General features: G+C 38.2%; 1 protein-coding gene across 4 annotated transcripts in view; it reads left to right on the top strand.

The window, feature by feature from the left end:
- Window positions 1-23596, top strand: part of LOC140477078 (NEDD4-like E3 ubiquitin-protein ligase WWP1) — a 151972-nt gene that overhangs the window by 100382 nt on the left and 27994 nt on the right. For all 4 annotated transcript variants that reach the window (XM_072570304.1, XM_072570306.1, XM_072570305.1 and 1 more), the window contains 9 exons: window positions 1836-1931; window positions 2018-2192; window positions 2626-2680; window positions 3322-3406; window positions 4658-4786; window positions 9131-9203; window positions 9355-9426; window positions 16722-16810; window positions 18730-18889. In XM_072570304.1, coding sequence (XP_072426405.1) covers window positions 1836-1931; window positions 2018-2192; window positions 2626-2680; window positions 3322-3406; window positions 4658-4786; window positions 9131-9203; window positions 9355-9426; window positions 16722-16810; window positions 18730-18889 — 934 coding nt within the window. The remainder of the gene's footprint in view (window positions 1-1835; window positions 1932-2017; window positions 2193-2625; window positions 2681-3321; window positions 3407-4657; window positions 4787-9130; window positions 9204-9354; window positions 9427-16721; window positions 16811-18729; window positions 18890-23596) is intronic.

Below are 23596 nucleotides of genomic sequence, written 5' to 3'. Positions count from 1 at the left end.
ATTGCTTTTAAAATGTTTGCATCGTATTTTCCAAAATAAGCCATGATTTTGGAATGTGCAAAATTGTAAAGAAGAATCATATTCACAGAGCTGTAAATAGTTTGAACTCTAAGCCCTCAGGGTACATTATTTTCTCTTAAAGTATGCATATGCAATTATTTTTAAAGGTGGAGATTCTCCACAATCCTTGATCAAATCTGATTCTATAACTAATATTCATGTATCGTAAGAGGGCTTTTGTATTTCGTATATTATTGGTTTGTCAACTCTCCCACTTACCATGCCTCTGTTCAGGTGGTGATTCCTATGAGGATGCGGTTTGAGTAGCATTTATTTGTTAGTCTATGGATTGTGTATTCAGCATTTGGTATCTACTTATTTCATGTAGGCCTCTCTAGATAACAAGTAAAAATAGTAACCTGGCACTAACTGTCATCCTTCCTGATCTCACTTTTCAGCTGAACAACCTGTGATCAGCAGCACTGCTCATAGTGCCAGTTGATTAAATTTGGCAAGTTTAGCAAGTGCTAAGAGATTAAATCTGGCAATTTGCTGGCATGTGCTTCACTAACATCTGTGGTTGCATTTAGTTGGTGATCTTTTATATGCATATATTATTGGTTAAAGAAAGCTTTTACTTGCTCCCAATTTATTTTTGATTCATTGCTAATAATATATATTATGCAATGACTTCAGAGAGTATGAATGTTCATAATTGGCTAATCTGGATTGAAATTTCTGCTGAGTATTGTTTGTGTTTTTAAATTTAAAAAAACAAGACATAACAAGTTGGCACTTCGCTAACTCCTGCTCAGTATCCATTTCCCTCCATCTCTCCTTAATTCATCCAGGCATGTTGTACAGTTATTTTTATTTATTCATGGGATAACTGTCCTTGTGAAGGTGGCTGTGAGCAGCCGCTTTGAACTGCTGCAGTCCATTTTGAGGTAGGTGCAACTGCAATTTATGGAGACATTTCCAAGATCTTGACCCAGCGACACTGAAGGAACAACTATATACTTCCAAGTCAGGATGGTGAGTGGATTGGAGAGCAACTTGCAGATAATGGTGTTCCTATGTATCTTTTCCCCTCGTGCATCTGGATGGTAGAGGTCGTGGGTGCTTAGTATGCTGTCAAATGACATTTAGTGAGTTTCTACACTGCATCTTATGGATGGTACATGCTGCGGCTGTTGTGCACTGGTGATGGCGGGAGTAAGTGTTTGTTGATGTGGTTGAAGACTACCTAAGTTTGAATTATTGTAAACTTAATTTGTACTAATATTGTTTATTATTAAATCAAGTATGAGTATTGGGAATTATGTTTTTAGAAATTTAAAGTATTGTTGCAATACTGCTGCTTTCACAACACAAAGATGGCAAGTTATCTAAACATTAAATGCATTTTATAAGTTCCAACAACATTAGGGTAGCATTGTTGAAGGATGTTGTACTTGGTTGCATGTTCTTGATCTAAATTTTATTATCAAGAGCTTTCTTTGTGATGACTTTTCCTAAAAACAAAAGGAGGAAATTAAAGCACTGTCAACTTTAGCTTTATTTGTCCCTTTAATACAAGTCAATACAGAAAATAAGTGCACCAGAACTTAATAAGAAGAGAGAGGAGAAAATTTAAAAATGGTATTGTATTATTTGTGATGTTTTATGTCATATAAAATATATCATCGTCTTTTGTGACTGACTCTGAAAGAGCTATTTGTTTGTGTTACTGTTTACTCTTTCACTGCCCTTTTAATCTCCAAAGTTGTATGCAGTTTGTATGTGTGCAGATTATTTGAACAAACTCTTTCCTAAATTATTTCCATTTTATGAAGATGGGAGCAGAGGAAGGATCCTCATGGTAGAACATATTATGTTGATCACAACACCAGGACTACAACATGGGAAAGACCACAGCCCTTGCCACCAGGGTAAGACATAATAGATTGAATTAATTACATACCTGTGTTTGTAAGTGGCTTTGAGTTATGTCTTTAAACCATGTTTTGTTTCTTAGTTGGGAAAGACGGGTGGATGATCGAGGCAGGGTGTACTATGTAGATCATAACACCAGGACAACGACATGGCAACGGCCAACAATGGAATCAGTCAGGAACTTTGAACAATGGCAATCTCAAAGGAATCAGCTACAGGGAGCTATGCAGCAATTCAACCAACGATACCTCTATTCGGTAGATGTTCCTTCACTTTGTTTCCTACTTGAGTTTGCATAACATTGCCAACAAGACCCATTTCATTTAGATAAAATATTTGCTACTTATCATTGACATTATATGTTTTGTCTATAAAGAATAGCAATACGTTTTTAATTTAGTTAGAAGCTTAAATTTACAACTTGTTTTACTCTGTGCTGCTTACTGATTAAGGCCAAATTCAGACGTCCAATCCCATGCAATGAATGCCGCTGCATAGCGAGGTGATTATTAGCAGCATACTTCCCTGCGGTTTGAAATAGAGGGTGCTTTAATGTAGGTTTCCTTGGTTCCATGGCAATAATGGCCTAGGCTGAACAGGAGAAGGCTAATGATGCTGATCCTTCTTTCTGCATTTTGTAATGCATACTGGTTGAAAACAAAATAATAAACTTAATATTGTTTTCAACAGGCATCAATGTTATCGGCAGAAAATGATCCTCTTGGCCCTTTACCACCTGGCTGGGGTATGTTTGTCATAATTTTTGGAAAGATTATGCTGTACTGTGTAAAAAAAAATGGTATCCATGAAGTAAATGCTTCAGAACACCAATCCTGCCTCTATATCAGAATGGCAGTAATTTGTGTCATTTGTTGAAAAGATACTATATTTGATACCTTCAATAATGTTAGTGAACTATGTGCACATTAATTCAGGTTTACTTTAGCATTATTTAAAAGTTTAACTTTTTAAGTAAAAAGTATTCAATTTGATTGGCATGACTAATTTGCCTCTACTCTTTTTCTCATACTAAGTCAAACGTATTTGAAACAACTTAAGAATTTATTTTAGCAATCTGGTAAGATATAAATTGATGAACACAGCAAAATGGATGGAAACTCAAATCCTGCATTTTTAAGATTTTGTTCTGATTACAATATAATAACTTCATATGACATTCTTTCAGTTGTTACACTGGGTTAGATCAAGGAGGAGAAATGTGGAGTAACAAAATTGGTGAAAATATGCAAGTTTCTACATTGGACCTTACAAATACCAGTGCTGCTTCCCCCCTCCCTCAACCCAAAACAAAACTAAGATTAGTCTACCTTGAAGGAAATAGAGGAATGAAAAATAAAAGTTGTTCTTTGTTTTTCTCTGTGACAGAAAGGAGAGTGGATGCAAATGATAGAGTTTACTTTGTGAATCATAATACAAAAACCACTCAGTGGGAGGATCCAAGGACACAGGGGTAAGTGTCTTGTAAGCATACTCATAGTTAAATAAATATCTTGATAGCTTAATTCCAGCTGAAGCAATGAAAGCTCAATACATGCTTGTATAATTGTTTCAACAGAAGCTTTTGTTTGTCGTAAAAGTCATGTGCTATGTTGTTTCTTTAAGATGTTATGAAAATCTAAAATATTAAATAATTATGGTGACTTGTTAATTTCTAAATTAATACAGCTCAAAATCAATTTTTTTTGTTTTCATGTATCAGATAACTAGCTGACTTATCATAGTTTTACTTCAGGAATTATTTAGAAGTTATGGATAATAAATACATTTTGTTTTGTGACTTATGCTGCTGATTCAGATTGTTCAATGATAAACAATCCAAAATCAAGAAAAATATAGACTCTCTATTGTTTTCAAGAACAGAAGAAATATTAGAGGCGATTATCAGAAGAGAATTATTTGCATGACAATAAAAAAAAGTAGCAGACTTAACTTTGGGAAGAAAAGTATTCTATCAACATGACCTTGTAATAAAGATTAACTCCCAAACAGTTGATTTGACTTTGAATGTAACATATAATCAGGAGTAGGCCACTTGGCCCTTTTTAGCCTATTCCATCATTTAGTAAGATTGTTGCTAATCAGTTATAGACATAATTTTCACTTTCCTGCCTGTACTTCAAAACTCTTCTCTACCTTGTCTGTCAAAAATTTATCTAATGCAACCTTGAAAACGTGTAGAGACCCAGTATCCACTACCTTCTGGGGAAAAAAAATATCCACAGCCATCTGAGAGAAAATAATAGTTTTTACCTTTTTCTTAAAAGGTAAGCCTTTTCTTCTTACTCTCTGTCCCCTAGTTTTTGTCATCTCATATGAGGAGGCATTATTCTGGTATCCCACACCATGCAGTTTCTCAGGATTAGATAGGAAGATCTTGAACCCAAGCCAAACTTACCTTTTAATGGGGAGTGACATTGGCCACTTAGCCAACCCATTCCCAGAGGTGAATTGGCTAATTAAATATTTTAGTGAGGTTGGAAGTCTCTGATTTAACCTTCTTTGTGTCTTTAACTGTGGGAAATTTGGCATTTAAGGGAGAAGCATGGACAGTTTCAGGCAGAAGTTAGGTCCTTCTAGTCCTTCGCTTATCCTTATCTGACAATTTCCTGCTTTATAGAGGAAGGAATGTAACTGAACCTTGTATGTTCTATGACTGTAGTTAATTTTAGTTCCCTATTTTAATGATTCATTATTTGTGCAGTTTACAGAATGAAGATCCCCTTCCAGAAGGCTGGGAAATTAGATACACAAGGGAAGGTGTCCGTTATTTTGTTGATCACAACACTCGAACAACTACCTTTCAAGATCCTCGTACAGGCAAATCATCAGTGTAAGTCCTATTCTTGATCAAAGTTGTAGGAATTAAAAAGTTTTGTGTATTGAAATCGTGCTCTAATTATATTGACATTTTTTTTAAAGTTAGGTCTTTGTAATTTATATTTGAGAAATAGTTTAGATTTTTTCTTTAATTGATTTAATATTTAAACTACTTTGTATAATTTCTTAGAAGTGTAACTTTCTTAGAATGTTGGTGAAAACTTTTAAAAAACAGATTGAGAAAAGATTTTAATTCTACAGCTCTCTTTCTGCCCAGCTATTTTCTTATTGTTACCCTTTTGCACTCCACATTTTCTCTGCTCATTTCACTGAGATCACATTTCATGGGCTTTAAACTTATGTGATGTCCCATTCAGATAGCCACTATTCTTGCTGGAAACACTTAGCAAGTCCTGACATCTGTGGAGAGAAGAACAGAGTTAGTTTCTCAGGTCTGTGACCTTTAGTCAGAGGACATTTAATTTTCTGAATATTAAGCTCGAGATGTTGAATTGTGTTGGTTGCCACCTTGCTGTCAGACCAGTTCAGGCTGTCTAATTCAGCACTGCTTAATGAATAAGCTAGAAATGTCTTGCTCTGCATCCCTCACTAACTTGCAGTCTGAATTCATAGAGTCAGGAAGAAAGCTCTTAAATTTATTCTTGCAAAAGAAGGTTTTTTCCAAAAATGTAATGTTCCTTTTCGTATGATCCAAGTTGATGTTTTTTAAGCAGCTAGATAATTTGGACAATACTCCCTAATCTTTCTCACATTTTGAGGTACAGAGAGAGGGTGTCACTATGTATAGAGAAGTATTATGTTTACCTATATAATTTACATAATGTACATTCTTCTGTCATCACTTGATTGAGACATTTTCATTTAGTGCTTCAGGAAGAATTATCATTTGCCATTTAATAGAGAAGTCCACATGCTTCAATCTACATCAAGTGCCTTCAAGAAAGCAGGAGAGATAAATTAAGATATTAATTTGAAAGTAAAACTTGAATAGATGCCAAAAAGGTGGGAGCCACAATATTTTGTTTTACAAAAAGCAATTTTATAAGCATTTTAAGAAGTTAAAAGATAGTTAAAGGGATGATAGAGCAGATTATTCAGAAAAAAAGCCAGAGAACATGACTGAATAAATATAAATGAAGAGGAAAATTTAATGTTGTAATGCAGGAGGAAGGAGTCAAAATACAGAAAAGATACATAGAAAACAATAGATTGAAATCACTGAGTCACCTAAATTGCTGAGGAAAGTTCAGCTGAAGATATAAGAATATCTAACAATGTTGTTTCAATACTCCTTAGAAATAAGAACGGAAAAGTGACGAGCATTCTAATGATGGGGCAATCGGTCTGAAGTCATTGCAGATGCGAATAATGTGCAATGTAAAGAGCAAAATGGAATCTCATTTAGACAGCCATGGACTTTTCAGGAATAGCTACCAGACTAATTAAACTGACTGAGTTATTTAAAATACCAGCGAGGGTTATGAATCTAACTGGATATTCTAAAGTAAATTAATAAAGTACTTCATAACCGTATGGAGGCCTACACAGAAACAGGCCCTTTAGGCCACTGAGTCTACATCAGTCAAAAGCAAATACAAAACTATTCCAGTACCATTTTCCATCACTTGGCCCACAACTTTATTTGTATTGGCATTGAAGTTTCACAGCTAAATACTTTTGTAAATGCAGTGAGAGATTCAGCCTTTATTACAGACAGTATGTTCCAGATTTCCACTACCTTCTTGCATCTCCTCTAAACCACTTGCTCCTTAGCTTAAACCTATGCCTTTTGGTCATTTACCTTTCCATCAAAGGGTAAATTTTGCTTCCTTTCCACCCTGTCTCACCCCCTCTCACAGCTTCATATATCTAAATCCTGTCAACCTGCTTCACTTATTGCTCCAAGGAAATCATCTTTGTCACTTCATAATCTCAATCTCTCTTCCTAAGTAAATCTCTCCAGCCCAGACAACATTCTGGTAAAACTCCTCTGCACTCCCTCCAGTGCAATCCCTCCTATAATGTGGACTCCATCTCCACACATGTAACAAAAGCACATTTTTTTTAAAAGGGATAGGAAGCAGATTAGTAAGTAGTGAAAGATATTTTTCTGACTGGAGAGAAAAATTGCAATGTGATTTTCCGGAGGTAGTATTAAGACTTTCTTTTCTTAGTGTTTTCTGTTTGGGTATGAGTAGTACAGTTATGAAGCTGTTAGGACCTTGGACAGGGTTAAAAGAATGGTTACCTGGATGATATTAGGAATGAGGAAATTCACTTAGGGTGAAATTGCAAACATGTGGATTGTTCTTTTAAAAGCAAAGAAGCTTAAAAGAGAACAATAGAGGCATTCAAAATTTGAAGGTTTTTGTTTTAAAAAATAAGTAGGGAAAAGTATCCTCTCTGGCAAGAGGTTGGTGGTAATTTATTAGCTTGGACAGAGGATAGGTTGACAAACAAAGTAGAGCATTGGGATAAATGGATTTTTTTCTGGTTAGCAAGATGTAAGTAGAGGAGTACCAGAGGATTCAATCCTTAGGATCCCAATTATTTACAGTCTATATTAATGATTAAGATCCCAGGGATAGAAGGTACTATAGCCAAATTTGCAGATGATACTAAAATAGATGGGACTGTAAGTTGCGAAAAAGAAATAAATTTACAAATAGATATGGATAGGCTCGGTGAATGGGCAGAAAATTTGGCAGAAGGAATTTAACATGGATGTAAGATTATGCTTTTTGGTCTGACGAACAGAAAGGAATCTTACAGTATAAATGGAGAGAAACTTCAGAGTGCTTTTCTACAGAGGGATTGAATATACTCCAGCATAAATCACAAAACAAATATGTAGGTGCAGCAGATAGTAAGGAAGACAAATAGAATTTTGAGGCACATACTACAAAAGGAATAAAGTACAGAAGTTAGGAAATGTTGCTGCAATTTGAGGCATTAATGAGGTCACACCTCGAGCAGTTTTGGTCTCCTTACTTGCGGAGGGATGTAATTGCATTGGAGACAGTTCAAAAGAGATTCATTCGTGATTCCATAGGTGAGGGGGTTGGTTTTGTGAAGAGAAATTGAGCGTTTTGTACTATCCCCTCTCGAGTTTAGAATAATTAGAGGAAATCTAATTGAGGTATACAAGATGTTAAAGGGGATTGATAAAATCGACGTAAAGAGGATGTTTTCTCTTAAGAGCAGTCTAGAACAACAGGTCACAGTTTTGGGATAAGGTGTAGCAGACTTAAATCAGAGATGAGAAGTTACTTCTCTCAAAGGATTATGAATTTGTAGAATCCATTTCCCTAGTGGATGGGGTGGAGCATTAAGTGAATTTAAGGAGGAGATAGACAGATTTTCAATTAATGTGTTGGAAGAGATATGGGGAGCAAGCAGGAAAGTCTTTTGAGATGAGATCAACCGTGGTCGTATAGAATAGTGGACCAGGCTCCAAGAGCTGAAATGCCTACAGCTTCTGGTTCTTATTTTCTAAAATTAGAGATCTCTTTGTGCGCTAGTTTATTAAGGTATGAAATGCACTACTCGAAAGTGGTAGAATTAAATTCTACAGAACCTTTCAAGAACCCTGAAAAATAACTTATCTGTGCTTTTACAAGGAAAAGGTAGAATATAGAGCAAAATTGGACTGATGTAGACATGATGAGTTGATAGGCTTCTTTCTATGCTGTAAACGTTTATAATTGTGTTTTGAGGTTTTGAAAAGTATGTTTTTCTCAATAATACGTTTAGTGTAATATTGGGATTTGTTTTGACACCATGTTGTTTTAGGGAAACAATTGTCTTGTGGTATTATCGCCCAACTATTACTCCAGCAAGACTCGGGTCATTTTCTGGGGACCTAAGTTTGAATCCCACAATGGCAGATGGTAAATTATGAATCCAGTAAAAATCTGGAATTAAGAGTCTAATGAAGGTCATGAAAATGTAATCGATTGTTGTAAAAACCCAACTAGTTCACATGGCCTTTTGAGAAGAGAATCTGTCACCATTATCCAATTTGGCCCACATGTGATTCCAGACCCAAACAATGCGGTTGATTCTTAACTGCTCTCTGCACAATTAGGGATGGGCAACAAATGCTGCTCCAGCGTGTGAAGCCCACATCCCATGGACAATTTTTTAAATCAAGCATTGATTAGTCTAGGATGCATCAGAGTCCCTGGTACTGTTTGCATAATAAGATTTGTCTGTTGTTTTTGAAGGATTCATTATTCAAAATTTACACAATATTGTTTAAAAGTATCTCAAAAGTTTGAAAATTCAATTATTATCAGTTTGTTATTTCTAATGGATGAAATGTAATTTTCCACAGTGCAAAGGGCCCACAGATTGCATATGAGCGTAGTTTTCGGTGGAAGTTGGCACATTTCCGGTATTTATGTCAGGTGAATAATTTTCTTTTTCCACCACACTCTTTTATTCTTAATCCTAAACTTTTAGAATCTATAATTTTTCAGAAATTGAGTGAATGTAATTTTTTGTAATGTAATTTAAAAGTTGAGGATTCAGTTTAAATTGATTACTTTGTTCTTTCAGTCTAATGCATTGCCCAGTCATGTAAAGATCACTGTATCTAGACAGACTTTATTTGAAGACTCCTTTCAACAAGTAAGTAGCTTGTCAGGTACCTGAAGTTCTTAATTAAAAACTTGAAATAAAGACTTAAGCTATCACTTTAACAGAATTTAAAAAATGCATTTACTGTTTCTAACTATGCAACCGTATTTCACTGTATACAGATTTAGGTTTTGTGTATTCGGGGTGAGAAAATACCAGTCGTTCAGCTGATTCACTGTTCGTGCGTTAACAATCCTGTTGCTCCACTTCTGGCTAGAGACAAAAAAAACCAAATAACTGAGAATTCCACAGAATATCTGCTTACACAATGAGAGGATTTGCACACTTTATTGAGACATGTCTCGCTTATCTAAATCTAAATAGTTTAGGTAGAGAATGGAAAGTGAGTAGGTAGGCAGCACTATTGCTGCTTTTAGCTTCTCTTGTTTTTGGATCACTGTAATGCTAGAAGATTGTTCTTCTCCATCTCCTCATGTCAGTTGCCCAAGCTTCACCCAATGTGTTAATTTCTTGCCACTGCATTAGAACATGGAACATAGAAAAGTACAGCACAGAATAGGCTCTTTGGCCCACGATGTTGTGCCGAGAATTAAACCCAATATAAAATATAGTAACTTAACCTATGCACCCCTCAACTCACTGCTATCCATGTGCATGTCCAGCAGTCGCTTAAATGTCCCCAATGACTCTGCTTCCACCACCACAGCTGGCAATGCATTCCATGCATTCACAACTCTCTGCGTAAAGAACCTACCTCTGACGTGTCCTTTATACCTTCCTCCTAATATCTTCAAACTGATTTCTCATACCAGTCAATCCTGCACTGGGGAAAAGTCTCTGGCTATTGACTCTATCTATTCCTTTCATTATTTTGGACACCTCGATCAGGTCTCCTCTCTTCCTCCTTCCTTCTCTCCGGAGAGAAAAGTCCGGGCTTTTTCAACCTTTCTTCATAATGCAAGCCCTCCAGTCCAGGCAGCATCCTGGTTAACCTCCTTTGCACCCTACTCTTTCCTATAGTAGGGCGACCAGAACTGTACACAATATTCCAAGTGTCGTCTCACCAGGGACTTGTAGAGCTGCAGCAAAACCTTGCAGCTCTTAAACTCGATCCCCTGTTAATGAAAGCCCAGAACACCATATGCTTTCTGGACAACCCTATCCACTTGGGTGGCAACTTTGAGGGATCTATGTACTTGAACACCCATATCCCTCTGTTCCTCCACACTGCCAAGAATCCTGTCTTTAATCCTATATTCAGCATTCTGGTTCGACCTTCCAAAGTGCATCACTTCGCATTTAACCAGGTTGAACTCCATCTGCCATTTCTCAGCCCAGCTCTGTATCTTGTCTGTTGCATTGCAGTATACTATTGACAGCACCTCCAACCTTTGTGTCACCTGCAAATTTACTAACCCACCCCTCAACCTTCTCACCAAAGTCATTTATAAAAACTACAAAGAGCAGAGGCCCAAGAACAGAGCCCTGCGGGACCCCACTCAACACTGTTCTCCAGGCAGAATACTTTCCATCTACAACCATTCTCCGCCTTCTGTTAGTCAGCCAATTCTGAATCCAGATAGCCAAATCTCCCTGTATCCCATACTTCCTGACTTTATGAATGAGCCTACCACGGGGGACCTTATCAAATGCCTTGCTGAAGTCCATATACACTACATCTACTGCTCGACCATCATTGACTTGCCTTGACACCTTCTCCAAGTACTCAATAAGATTTGAGAGGCAGGATCCTTCCAATCTTCCAGTACAACTCCTGTGGAGAGTGAGGAGGCAAATATTCTTGCTGGCGGCTTAGCAATCGCCTTTCCCGCTTCCTGGAGCAGCCTAGAATAATCTGGTCTGGCCCTGGTGATTATCGATCTTAATGTTTTTCCAAAATTTCTAGCACATCAACTTCATTAATCCTGATCTGGCCAAGACTGTATTCCAGCTCCTCTAAGTTTTCATTTACAACGAGTTCCCTTTCCTTGGTCAAAACTGAAGCAAAAAACTCATTTACGGCTTCCGCTATTTGCTTAGACTCCACGCACAAGTTCCGTATGCTATCCCTGATCGGCCCTACCTTCTCCCTGATCGTTCTCTTATTCCTCACATACGAGTAAAATGCCTTTGAGTTCTCCCTGATCCTTCTTGCCAAGGCTTTTTCGTGCCCCCTCCTGGCTCTCCTCAGTCCAATTCTGAGTTCCTTTCTAGCTAGCCTGTATTCCTCTAAAGCTGTGCTAGATTCTTGCCTTCTCCTCCTTGCATAAGCTGCCTTCTTCCTTTTGACGAGAAGTTCCTCTGTTCTTGTCATCCAAGGTTCCTTAATCTTACCCCTTACCTGTCTCAGAGGAACAAATTTGTGCATCACTCGCAACAACTGCTCCTTAAATAGGACACAGCAGACATGTCGAGACTTTCTGTGGAACAATTGCTCCCAGTCTGTACTTCCCAACTCCTGTCTGATAGCGTCATAATTTCCTTTTCCCCATTTAAATATCTTCCCTCGGTAACTGCTCCTTTTACTCTCCAAGGTTGTGCTAAATGTGAGGCAGTTGTGATCACTTTCACCAAAGTTCTCTCCCATCGCGAGATCTGACACCTGTCCTGGCTCGTTGCAGAGCACCAAATCAAAAATGGCCCCTCCCCTTGTCGTTCTGTCTACATGTAGCACCACAGTACAGGATGTATTAAAATTTATGAAGGGTGGTGCGTATATTATTTGAATAATTCAGGTTGGTGTTAACAATCATATGTTGGGTGAGGCATGGCACTAGTGGAGAAAAGTTATTGTTATGCAGTCACTGTATACGTTCAATTTAATGATGCATACGTGCTAAAATAATTGATTTAGATTAGATTCCCTACAGTGTGGAAACAGGCTCTTCGGCCCAACAAATCCACACCGGCCCTCCAAAGAGCAACCCATCCCCCCTGACTAATGCACCTAACACTATAGCCAATTTAGCATGGCCAGTTCACCTGACCTGCACATCTTTGGACTGTGGGAGGAAACCGGAGCACCCGGAGGAAACTCACGCAGACACTGGGAGTGTGTGCAAACTCCACACAGACATTTGCCTGAGGCGGGAATTGAACCCAGGTCCCTGGCACTGTGAGGCAGCAGTGCTAACCACTGAGCCACCATGCCACCCAATTGATCCACGTTTGGATGGAAGTAAACTTTAATTCAAAGGTCAAACTGAATCCTCACTGGTTTTCAGTGTTAGAAAAATTCACTTAATCAGTTTACATCATATCAATAAACCAGATATAACTGACTACAACCTGTTACTTCTGTCAAAGGTCACTTTTGACAGTATGCCCTCTTATTTTGATATAAGGGCACGTGCATTGTGTTCAGTAATTTCATAAATGAGAGAATAGAGAACCACTGCAGCCAAATTGGCCTGACTGCATATCTGCATATAATTGTAGCATATGGTAGTGTGTAAGCTGTAGATATGTTAAACATACCTGTTCTGAACATTATTGGAGAATGTGATAATTTTGGCAGTTAGCATCTGCAAACTGGAATGCAAGGTCATTTTTGAGAATAGAGAAATTTTAATCTATTATAACAAAGCTAATTCTTTTCATTCTTTTTGTAGTTTGGAGAATAAATGTCAGCATGGGTAGAAGGACTGTAATTCTGAACTTTTTATTCCTTTTATTTTTCTATATTATTCCTATGATTTTGTATTTTTCTAATTTATTCCTAAGAATGTGAATCCTAAGTACCTTGGACCTAAGTTGATGCCATATCTGGCGACTTGTAAACTTCTCACTGTGCTCATTTGAGTACATGTGACAATAAAGCAAATTCTAATTCTTAGATTATGGATAACATCAAGAACCTTTTTGTGTTTTGACTACACCATTGTTGTATAACAACTGGTGTTTGAATATCCTCTAAATCTGTACATAAGTAATATTTTTACACTGCACACATGTACATGTTAAATTAATTGTACAGAGTTTTCCAGAGTATAAGCCTCTTGGTAGCCAGTGGTAAGATCATCAGTGGGAGGATGATGAGGGTTGGTGTAGGTAGGTGGACGGAGTTGGAGAAGTGCTCAGAACTTGAAGGATTGTGGATCTGGAGAAAGCTGCAGAAAGAGTAAGACGTGAGGTAATGAGAGGAGTTGAACATGAATTAAAATTGAGGTGAAAATGTTCCCTTGTGGCACTATCATAAGTCTTTAGAATTCCTACAGTGTGGAAGAATGCCATTTGGCTCATGAAGTCCACACCACTCCTCCAAAGAGCATCCCACCCAGACACCACCTGCTAACTCTCTCACGGCATGCGCGCACACACTCACCAACGCCCCCAACCCTTTCCCGTCGCTACACTGTGCAACACTAAAACCCGGTGCACTAGTGTGAGCAGAGGCGGGCAGAAACTAGTACAAATGACTTCAAGCCATGGCATTTAACTGTCAAAAAGTGTCAGGTGTCACTTATTCCAAAAAGTGTCACTTTGGAAAAACTAACAAGAAAAGGAAGCACTCAATGAATGGAGGACACTAGGAAGCTCAGAGAAACAGATGTATCATGGTGTGCTTGTCCACAGGTTCTAGAAGGCAGATTAATAGAGTAGTTGTGAAGGCATATGGGACACTTGCCTGCTTCAATCATGGCATAGATTATTAGAGCAGGGAGGTTATGTTGGAGCTGTATAGGACTTTGGTTTGGCTGGAGTACTGTGTGCAGGAACATTGTGATTGTACTGGAGGGTGCTCAGAGGAGATTCACCAGCAAGTTGCCTGGGATTGGGCCTTTTAGCTTTGAAGAGAGGCTTGATAAACTCGTGTTGTTTTCTTTAGAGCAAAGAAGGCTGAGGAGGGATCTGATTGAGGTGTGTTAAGATTGTGCGGGACATTGAGAAGACAGAGGGTGGTGGTGGAGGGTTGTTTTTCAGACTAGAGGCCTGTGATGTGGAGTGCCACAAGGATCGGTGCTGGGTCCTCTACTTTTTGACGTTTACTTAAATGATTTAGTTGAGAGCATAAGAGGTACAGTTAGTAAGTTTGCAGATGACACCAAAATTGGAAGTGTAGTGGACAGCAAAGAGGGAAACCTCAGATTACAACAGGATCTTGACCAGATGGGTCAATGAGCTGAGAAGTAGCAGATGGAGTTTAATTCAGATAAATGCAAGTTGCTGCATTTTGGGAAAGCAAATCTTTGCAGGACTTATACACTTAATGGTAAGGTCCTAGGGAGTATTGCTGAACAAAGAGACCTTGGAGTGCAGGTTCATAGCTCCTTGAAAGTGGAGTCACAGGTAGATAGGATAGTGAAGAAGACGTTTAAAATGCTTTCTTTTATTGGTCAGAGTATTGAGTACAGGCGTTGGGAGGTCATGTTGCGGCTATACAGGGCATTGGTTAGGCCACTGTTGGAATATTGCATGCAGGTCTGGTCTCCTTCCTATCGGAAAGATGTTGTGAAACTTGAAAGGGTTCAGAAAAGCTTTACAAGGATGTTGCCAGGGTTGGAGGATTTGAGCTATAGGGAGAGGTTAAACAGGCTGGGGCTGTTTTCCTTGGAGCGTCGGAGGCTGAGGGGTGACCTTCTCGAGGTTTACAAAATTATGAGGGGCATGGATAGGGAAAATAGACAAAGTCTCTTCCCTGGGGTGGGTGATTCCAGAACTAGACGGCATAGGTTTAGGGTGAGAGGGGAAAGATATAAAAGAGACCTAAGGGGCAACTTTTTCATGCAGGGGGTGGTACGGGTATGGAATGAGCTGCCAGAGGAAGTGGTGGAGGCTGGTACAATTGCAACATTGAAGAGGCATTTGGATGGGTATATGAATAGGAAGGGTTTGGAGGGATATGAGGTGGGTGCTGGCAGGTGGGACTAGATTGGGTTGGCATATCTGATCGGCATGGATGGGTTGGACCGAAGGGTCAGTTTCCATGCTGTACATCTCTATGAAAGGATGAATAGAAGGACTCTTATTTCAACAGTCAAAACCAGGAGAAAGGCAGGAGGTTAAAAGGAAAGTTTTCCTTTTACACAGAGACAGAAACTCTGGAATGCACTGCCCAGAAGGGTAGTTGCGGCAGAAGCCTTACAACTTTTCAAAAATATTTGGATGTCATAACATTCAAGGCTATGGGCCAAGTGCTGGGAAGTAGGACTAGTGTAGATTCATTGTAGTTTAGTCAGTCTAAACTTGATGGGCCTTTTTTATATAGTGTGATTTAATGATTATGAAAGTTTATTTGTTGAAAGCACTGAGGATATATCTGGACCGTTTTTTTTTGTTAAAAAACGACCACTGAAATGATAGTGGAGGTTGTATGTCTTAAGGAAAGTAAGCAGCCAGGTTAGACAGACTGGAACTGCTTGGACAGATGGCAGGTCAGATTAATAAGTTTTATGTTGTCAGGACTTGTAGTTTTTCACATCTTTTTGGAGTTCAGTTAGTATGTAGCCTGTGAAAAGACAAGATCCCCAGCTCAGCCTTTGCCACCTTTCTCTTTTGAGAATTATGTGAGAGAACTGAAACAGAAGAAGAACTGCAAAAAAAAAAGCAGTTCTCTAAGAGGCTTGTGGAAGGCTTCCTCTGAATGCAAAGGTACCAGACTGAATCTGGTGCATTTATCATATTTTATCTCCAAGAGCTAACAACCAATTGGCCAAAGATATTTTTCCAAAATTACACTGTACAGAGGTAGATTCTTTTTCTTTAACTAGCATGTGTGTTGGGACACTTAGAAGGATAAATATTTAGTTCTTATTTCAAATAATTAATAATTTTACTTTTTTGTCAAATGTCATTTTTATAATAAATCAAGAGTTTGTTTATTAAAGAAATGTTTAATAAGGTGAAAATCATGTATCTTTTCATCATGATTCTAATGTAGATGAAGTACAATGTATATAGTTGGTCATATTGGTCACTGGATAGTAAATTCACATTTGTTGTGACCAGTGGAGTAGTGGGACGAGAGGGAGAGAGAGAGAGAGAGAGACGATGCACTCGTCCAACTTCTGTCGTAGCACAGTTGTGATTTATCACCCTGAAAGTCCGTGCCTAGTAATCCTGTCAATTATATTAGAATTATGTGCCCCTTATGACCACCAGAGCTGACTCAGATGATTTATTAAAGTCACAAGTTATTTTTTAGCCCTGTTGGCGTACACCTGCCAAAGTTACTGCTGTGGTACACTTAAATTTCTGATCCAGTACTTCAATTTCAGTAAACTTGGCCATTGTTCCTTATAGAAAAATGCAATTTTATGTTGTATGTTTCACTGTTTTTGATATATGCAAAACAAAGCCTTAGTAAAAATGATTTTTTTGAACAGATCATGGCCTTAAAACCGTATGACCTTCGAAGACGATTATATGTAATATTTAGGGGAGAGGAGGGACTGGATTACGGTGGGTTGGCCAGGTAAAACTCCTTTACAGTGGTTTGCAAATAAAGGTCTTAATTTCAAATCACATTTGTTAAAACAAAGCACTTAGTAAGAACCTATTGTTTTTACTGTCTGTAAAAATCCTAATGTGCCAGGTTACATTTGAATTTATATTTGTAAAACTAATTCATTATTTATATGAAGACTCTTTGTTTGGAGTTTAAAAATACTTGCTACTTGGCAAAAGACATACAACCCACTATGCCTGTATTGATTGTTTGAAAGAGCTGTCCAATATAGTCCCAGACCTTAGCATTTTCATATAACTTCACAAATTAGCTGTTTTCAAGTGCAAATCCTTTCATGCAGTGCATTCCTGATCTTAATAACCTGTGTGATTAGAGTTTAATCTCATTTCCCTCTAGCTCCTTTACAAATAATTATAAATTTTTGATTTCTGGCTACTGACCCACTTACTTATCTCTACTCATCAATATTACCTATTGTGCAGAGAAGGAGAACAATTCCTGCTGCTTCAATCTCTGCACATAATTTAAGTTCCTTATCCCTAGTATCAGATGGATAAATTTCTTATGTGCCTGTTCTAAGCTGCTGATATTGAAATGTTCCAGCTGAGACTTAACCAGAGATTTATAAAGGTTTGGCTCCTTTATGTATTCAATCGCCAATTTAGAAAGTGAAGTATCGTGGCAACTGCTACGGTCATGCTTTGTTTTACATCGTATTTAGATTTCAAAATTGTACTTCCTAGACCCAAGCCAGGGCCAGTATAAAAGAAAAAGCAATGGTTTATTACTGACCCTAGAGAACTCCAATGCAAACACCTTTCTAGTCTTAAAAAAAACTACCTTTTCACCACTATGCTTTGCATTCTATCTCTTTATAATGTAATTACTATGTTACTGTCGTCTCTTTAACATCATAAACTTCATTGTTCTGGATATGTCTGGTTATGCTGTACTTAAAATCCTTTTTATAAATCCATTGATAAAATACCTACTGCATTGCTTTCTTTAGCATTCGTTATTTCATCAAATAACTCTGATTAATTAGATGTATTTTCCTTTAAAATATCTGTTTCATGTCCCTTGTTAACCCATGTTTCTTCAAGTGAGAAACCATTTCCTTTGTGACAGTAGTTTCTAATACTTTCCTACTATTGACATTAGACTGGTCTTTGTAAACCAGGTTCATCCCTCTTCTCTGTTTTGAACAGGATGGTAATACTTGAAATTGTCCAACTTCTTTGAGCCACTTTCATGTCCAAGGACATTTGAACAACTGTCACAGTTGAGGTATCTCCATCTCAGTTTCTCACAACAATCTAGGCTGGATCCAATCTGTACATGAATTTTATGATCTACACACAACTTCTGAAAGCTATAAAAATTGTCTTTTTTAAAAAAATGTTGAGGTTAGTTCAAAACATTCGGAATCCGCTAAATGATTTCACAAAAACCATTTATTTTGAGTGAATTGAATTTTGTTAAATTGCAGGTTTGGTTGCAATAGGTTGCCCAAGCTTGTCTAAAGATGAAATAGATTATTAGAAAAGCAAAAAACTGCAGGTTCTTTAAATCTAAAATAAATACAAAAATTGATGGAACTGCAATTGGATTGGTACAGGATAGGTATCCCATGTGCACAGAGAAAATAGTGAATAATTCAGTTTGAATATTTAAAGACCATAGACCTACAATGTTAAATTAGTATCTGCAGAAAGTGTAACAATCAGACATGCTGAGTCTTGTCAGCATTTTCCTAAGAAGTTGTTATTCTTGCAATTTAATAATTGTTTCATCTATTACCTTTCAAACTTGTAGAGTGGAAATTCCATTTTTGTAATGTAGAAGATATTGGAATGTTGACTTTTTTAAACTATCAAGCGATAGATGGTATATTTTAACAGTGATGTTTAATTTTCTTTGCACAGAGAATGGTTTTTTCTACTATCCCATGAGGTGTTAAATCCGATGTATTGTCTTTTTGAGTACGCTGGCAAGAGCAACTATTGTTTGCAGATAAATCCAGCATCCACGATAAATCCAGATCACCTATCATATTTTTGTTTCATTGGAAGATTTATTGCAATGGTGAGTAGATAGTTAATCAGTTAAACGTTCATGCGAGTTTGTGGATGATGAGCTTCAAATCCCTTTGAGTATTCTTGTTATGGGAATAAGTCTGAAATGAGATGCTGTTCGAATATTATAATTTGCATTCCAGAATTTTCTACATCATACTATAGTCCATTTACTTTCACAAATTAAAATATTAGCATACTGATAGAATGTGATTGCAAAGAGTTTCTCATCTTCGATTGAATGTCTACAGAAGTTAATGAAGTGAGGTCAGAAATGTTTTTGAAAACCTAAAGGCCAGTCCCTAAGCTACAATTTTGCATGCCATCGAATACACAGTTTCAGTGATACTAGCAGGGCCATGGTAGTTTAATACCTGTGCAACAGTTTGCTTAGGAAAATCTTAACACCTCAGGAAATCGGAACAATGTTGTGGTATTTTCTCTACGTTCCCAAATAGGAATGCTAGGAGATTTGGGGATAGCAAGGTTTCATCAATGCTTTAATGAGATTAGTCAATGGGAGGGGTGATGTGGAAAATAGTTCATTTAATCTATCTGTAATTTAAACTAGAATGATAATTAGATTTAAAAAGAAACTTCTGAAAAAATGCTAAATTGGTGAAATGCGTAAACTACAATTTATTCTTGCTGCCTGTGAGGAAGAGGATAAAGTCAGCAGGGTGTACCACAACACTATGTTAGGCAACCGTAGATCCTGTTCTCTGTGGTCCTAACTGGCATCTCTAAAGGTTTTGTTGTATAACTCATGGTGACCATGTTGACCATATGGGTTGGTTGTTAGGCTGATCTCCATCCAGAAAAGGACAGGATATGATAGATGGTTGTATTTTGAATGAGTTGTTGGCTCAAGATTTGTCTCTGCTTTGATTTCTCCCTGTTTCTGACAGTTGCTTACTTTCAAAGGAAGCAAATAGTTTTTGTTTCACTTGGTTACTCCCTAATATCACAAACCTGGGCAATCTTCTACCAGGACTTGAAGTTGGAAGCTCTTATGTAAAGCCGTCAGTGTTCTTGGAGCACTTCCTTTTGTTTATAGTAAGAGCACACCCTTGACTTGACCTGTTCTTAAAGTTCACTTTGCGAAGCAAATTTCAGGCACTCTGATTTATGTTACCAGTCACACTGCATTGCAACTGTTTCCAGATGGTGTTTGGTGAAGCTTGGCATGTCAACCTCCCTGTCTGGTGTTTGTTCCGCCATCTGACTTTCAGAAGTTTCCGAAAGTAAATCAACTGGAAACGATTGAACAACTTCTCAGTATGTTGGTACACAGTCCAAGTCTTGTACACACAGAACAGATGAAGCAGGACTTTTGCTCTCAACAAACTATTTGATAGGCAGACCAGCATCTCTCCATTGCTGGACTGATATTCAAAGGCTACACTCGCTTTGATAATTCTTGCATGTGTTTCATCCTTAATGTAGACCGCTTAAGAGAGTGTGCTGTCTTCTGCTGTGACAGATTGTGCTTGTGAATTGAAAACTGAAAACTCAAAGTGAGAAGGGGCTTTCCTGGAGTAAGCTGGTACATTATTTCAGTTTACTTTCCGATGTTTATAAGGCAGAAGTTGTTGAACATATGTTATACTGCCTGACTGACTCTGAATTGGCAGCAGTGCACAGTCATCAGCAAACAGAAAATTGCAAAGTATGTACTTTGAGACCTTGGTTTTTGCCTGGAATCATCTCATATTGAGTAACTTCTTATCTGTTGATATTTGATTATAATTCCAGGATCGACGACATTAAAGGCATCAGAGTGTAGGAGAGTGCTGAAGAGAGTTGGCATTAGAGCTCTGTGTATCTTCATTAGTGGTTGTGAATTGGTCAGAAGACTTCACATCATTCAGAATACCAAGTTAGCTGAGTGATAGGAAACAGAAAGGATTAATGGATAATTTTCGGGCTGAAGGAAGGTTGTAGTAGGATCCCTACTTTTACTGTTGTTAAATAAATAATCTGGATCTTTAAGTATACAGGACAATTTTAAAGTTTGTGGGCAGTACAAAATATGAAGCATTGTAAATTGTGAAGAGGACACTGTGGAACTTCAAAAGGACATTGATATGTTGGTAGAGAAGGGATATGATGGATGGATGAAATTCATTGCAGAGAAATGTAAAGTCACTGATTCTGATAGGAAGGACCTGGAGGGACAATATAAAATAAAGGGTATTGCTTTAAAGGATGTACAGGAACAGAGAGACCTAGGTGTATAAAGGCACAAATGATTAAAGGTGACAGGACTGATGAAGAAAGTTGTTGTTGAAGCATACAGTATCCTTGCCTATACTAATAGGGACACAGAGTACCAAACAGGAGGTTATACTAAACCTTTAGACATCAGCATAGTGTTGTGTACGCTTCTGAGCATCAAACTTTAGGAAGAATACGAATACGTTTAAAACAGAAGTTAGAAATCTGTTATAATTAGAGAACTGGTTCATGAATGTCTTTTAGGGAGGGAAATCTGCTCTCCTTATCTGGTCTGGCCTACATGTGACTCCAGACTGACAGCAATGTGGTTGACTCTCAGCTGTCCTCTGAAATGCCTCCGAGCTGATAAGTTCAAGGACAACCAGCGATGGGCAACAAATGCTGGCCTTGCTAGTGATGTCATTATGCTGTATAAGAATATGCTTAGAGGAGAAAGTGAGGACTGCAGATGCTGGAGTTCAGAGCTGAAAATATGTTGCTGGAAAAGCGCAGCAGGTCAGGCAGCATCCAAGGAGCAGGAGAAGGGCTCATGCCCGAAACGTCAATTCTCCAGCTCCTTGGATGCTGCCTGACCTGCTGCGCTTTTCCAGCAACACATTTTCAGCTAAGAATATGCTTAGACTGACTGACTTGGAGAGGCGAAAGGTAGTTCAATAAAGTTCTCAAAATTGTGAGATCAGGAGAGAGTAAATGCATACTGCCTGGAAATGTGGTGGAGGAGGCACGCTCAGTTGAGGGAATGAAGAGGAAATGAGATGATTATGGTTATGGAAGAAGGCTTGTGATGCTCATTTGCAGAGCCTTTGCAGGTACAATAGATTAAATTAGATTACTTCGTGTGGAAACAGGCCCTTCAGCCCAACATGTCCACACCGACCTGCCGAAGCGCAACCCACCCATACCCCTACATTTACCCCTTTTTACCTAACATTTAGCATGGCCAATTCACCTGACCTGCACATCTTTGGACTGTGGGAGGAAACCCACGCAGACACGGGGAGAATGTGCAAACTCCACACAGTCAGTCGCCTGAGTCGGGAATTGAACCCGAGTCTCTGGCGCTGTGAGGCAGCAGTGCTAGCCACCGTGACACCCAATAGTTTGAACAGTCTCCTGCACTGTAAATTCTGTGAGCAGTGTTGACCTGTTGGCACTGAGGTTCATAGGCAGATTACATTGCACTGTAAAATTGCTTCCTGCTTTTGTGATTTCCATAGGACTGCATTTCATCTGCTGTCTGATTTACCCAAGTGTCTTTTCTCTCTTGAGCATTGGACTGTCCTTTAGCTGGTCGATAATAATTATAGTTGTGCACTGAGGAAAAGTTTGGAGATATGTTGATATTCCTCCAATAGTTTCTAGATTACTTAATTCTTCTCATCAAATGAATCTTAATCTTTGCAAGAGATGCAGCTGGTAACATTGAAGTGTGCTACGTTCCGGAACGCAGTGCAGTCATCTTCATTGTAATGAGAACCCTTTTTTTTTGCTATTCGCAGGAAATACTCAAATTTCTCAGATTCCTTCAGGTCTGCTCGTTTGAGCCTTTTGAGACCTGGATATGCTTGACTTAGTGTAGTACTCAGTTCTCCATTTACTGGAGGGACCACCTTACAAATGAAACATTAAACTGAGGCTTGCTTACTACTGGAAGAAGAATAGGGACGTTCTCCCAGTGCTGGGGTAATATTTATCCCTCACCCAATATTACTGAAATAAATTATTGTGCCATTTCACCCTTTACTCTGTGCAAATTGGTCGCTGTGTTTCACTATTTAAAACAGTGACTGCACTTCAAAAGGAGTTTCCTTGCTCTAAATCATTTCAAAAAATCCTGAGGTCATGAAAGGCAATGCATTAATGCAAGGTCCTTCTTTAAAATGATTTCCTAATGCTAATAATTGTCTTCCTTCCACCTCTCCCTAAAGGACAGTGTGAACATTGTAAAACAGTAGACCAGCAATCATGAATTCATTTGGCTTCTGTTCAGCACTGATCTCAGAGTTTATGAATTTCCACAGGAGCAAATTTAAATATGTAGAGTTATTTTTAAACACTGTAGCTCCATTGAGAACTTAATTGTGGAGACTATCAAGAATCTCTGAAAGTGAGGGAATCCTTTACTTAAGCACTTCTATACGGAAACTGAATAAAAACCGAACGTTCTGAGGAAGGGTCACTGGACCCCAAACATTAACTCCTATTTCACAGATGCTGCCAGATCTGCTGAGCTTTTCCAGCAATTTGTTTTTATGTTTGTATGAAGTTGGGTTAGTTTTGCAGCAACTTTCACCAGGGCAGCATAGTTTTAGATTTGACTCTTCCATTATGTGGCAGCATTCTCAGTAAGCAGATGACTGAAGCAGTTACTGCAGTACAGGTGATTGATCATTTTATGAAATCAACTGATATGGCTCACTAGTGTAACAAATATTAGTTCGCCTGGTGGAGAAGATGGATCAAACAGTGAACATCAATT

Source organism: Chiloscyllium punctatum, chromosome 5 (assembly GCF_047496795.1).
Source record: "Chiloscyllium punctatum isolate Juve2018m chromosome 5, sChiPun1.3, whole genome shotgun sequence".
Classification (NCBI taxonomy): domain Eukaryota; kingdom Metazoa; phylum Chordata; class Chondrichthyes; order Orectolobiformes; family Hemiscylliidae; genus Chiloscyllium; species Chiloscyllium punctatum.
The sequence above is the reverse complement of the archived record's forward strand: the minus strand, read 5'-3'. Positions and strand labels throughout refer to the sequence as shown.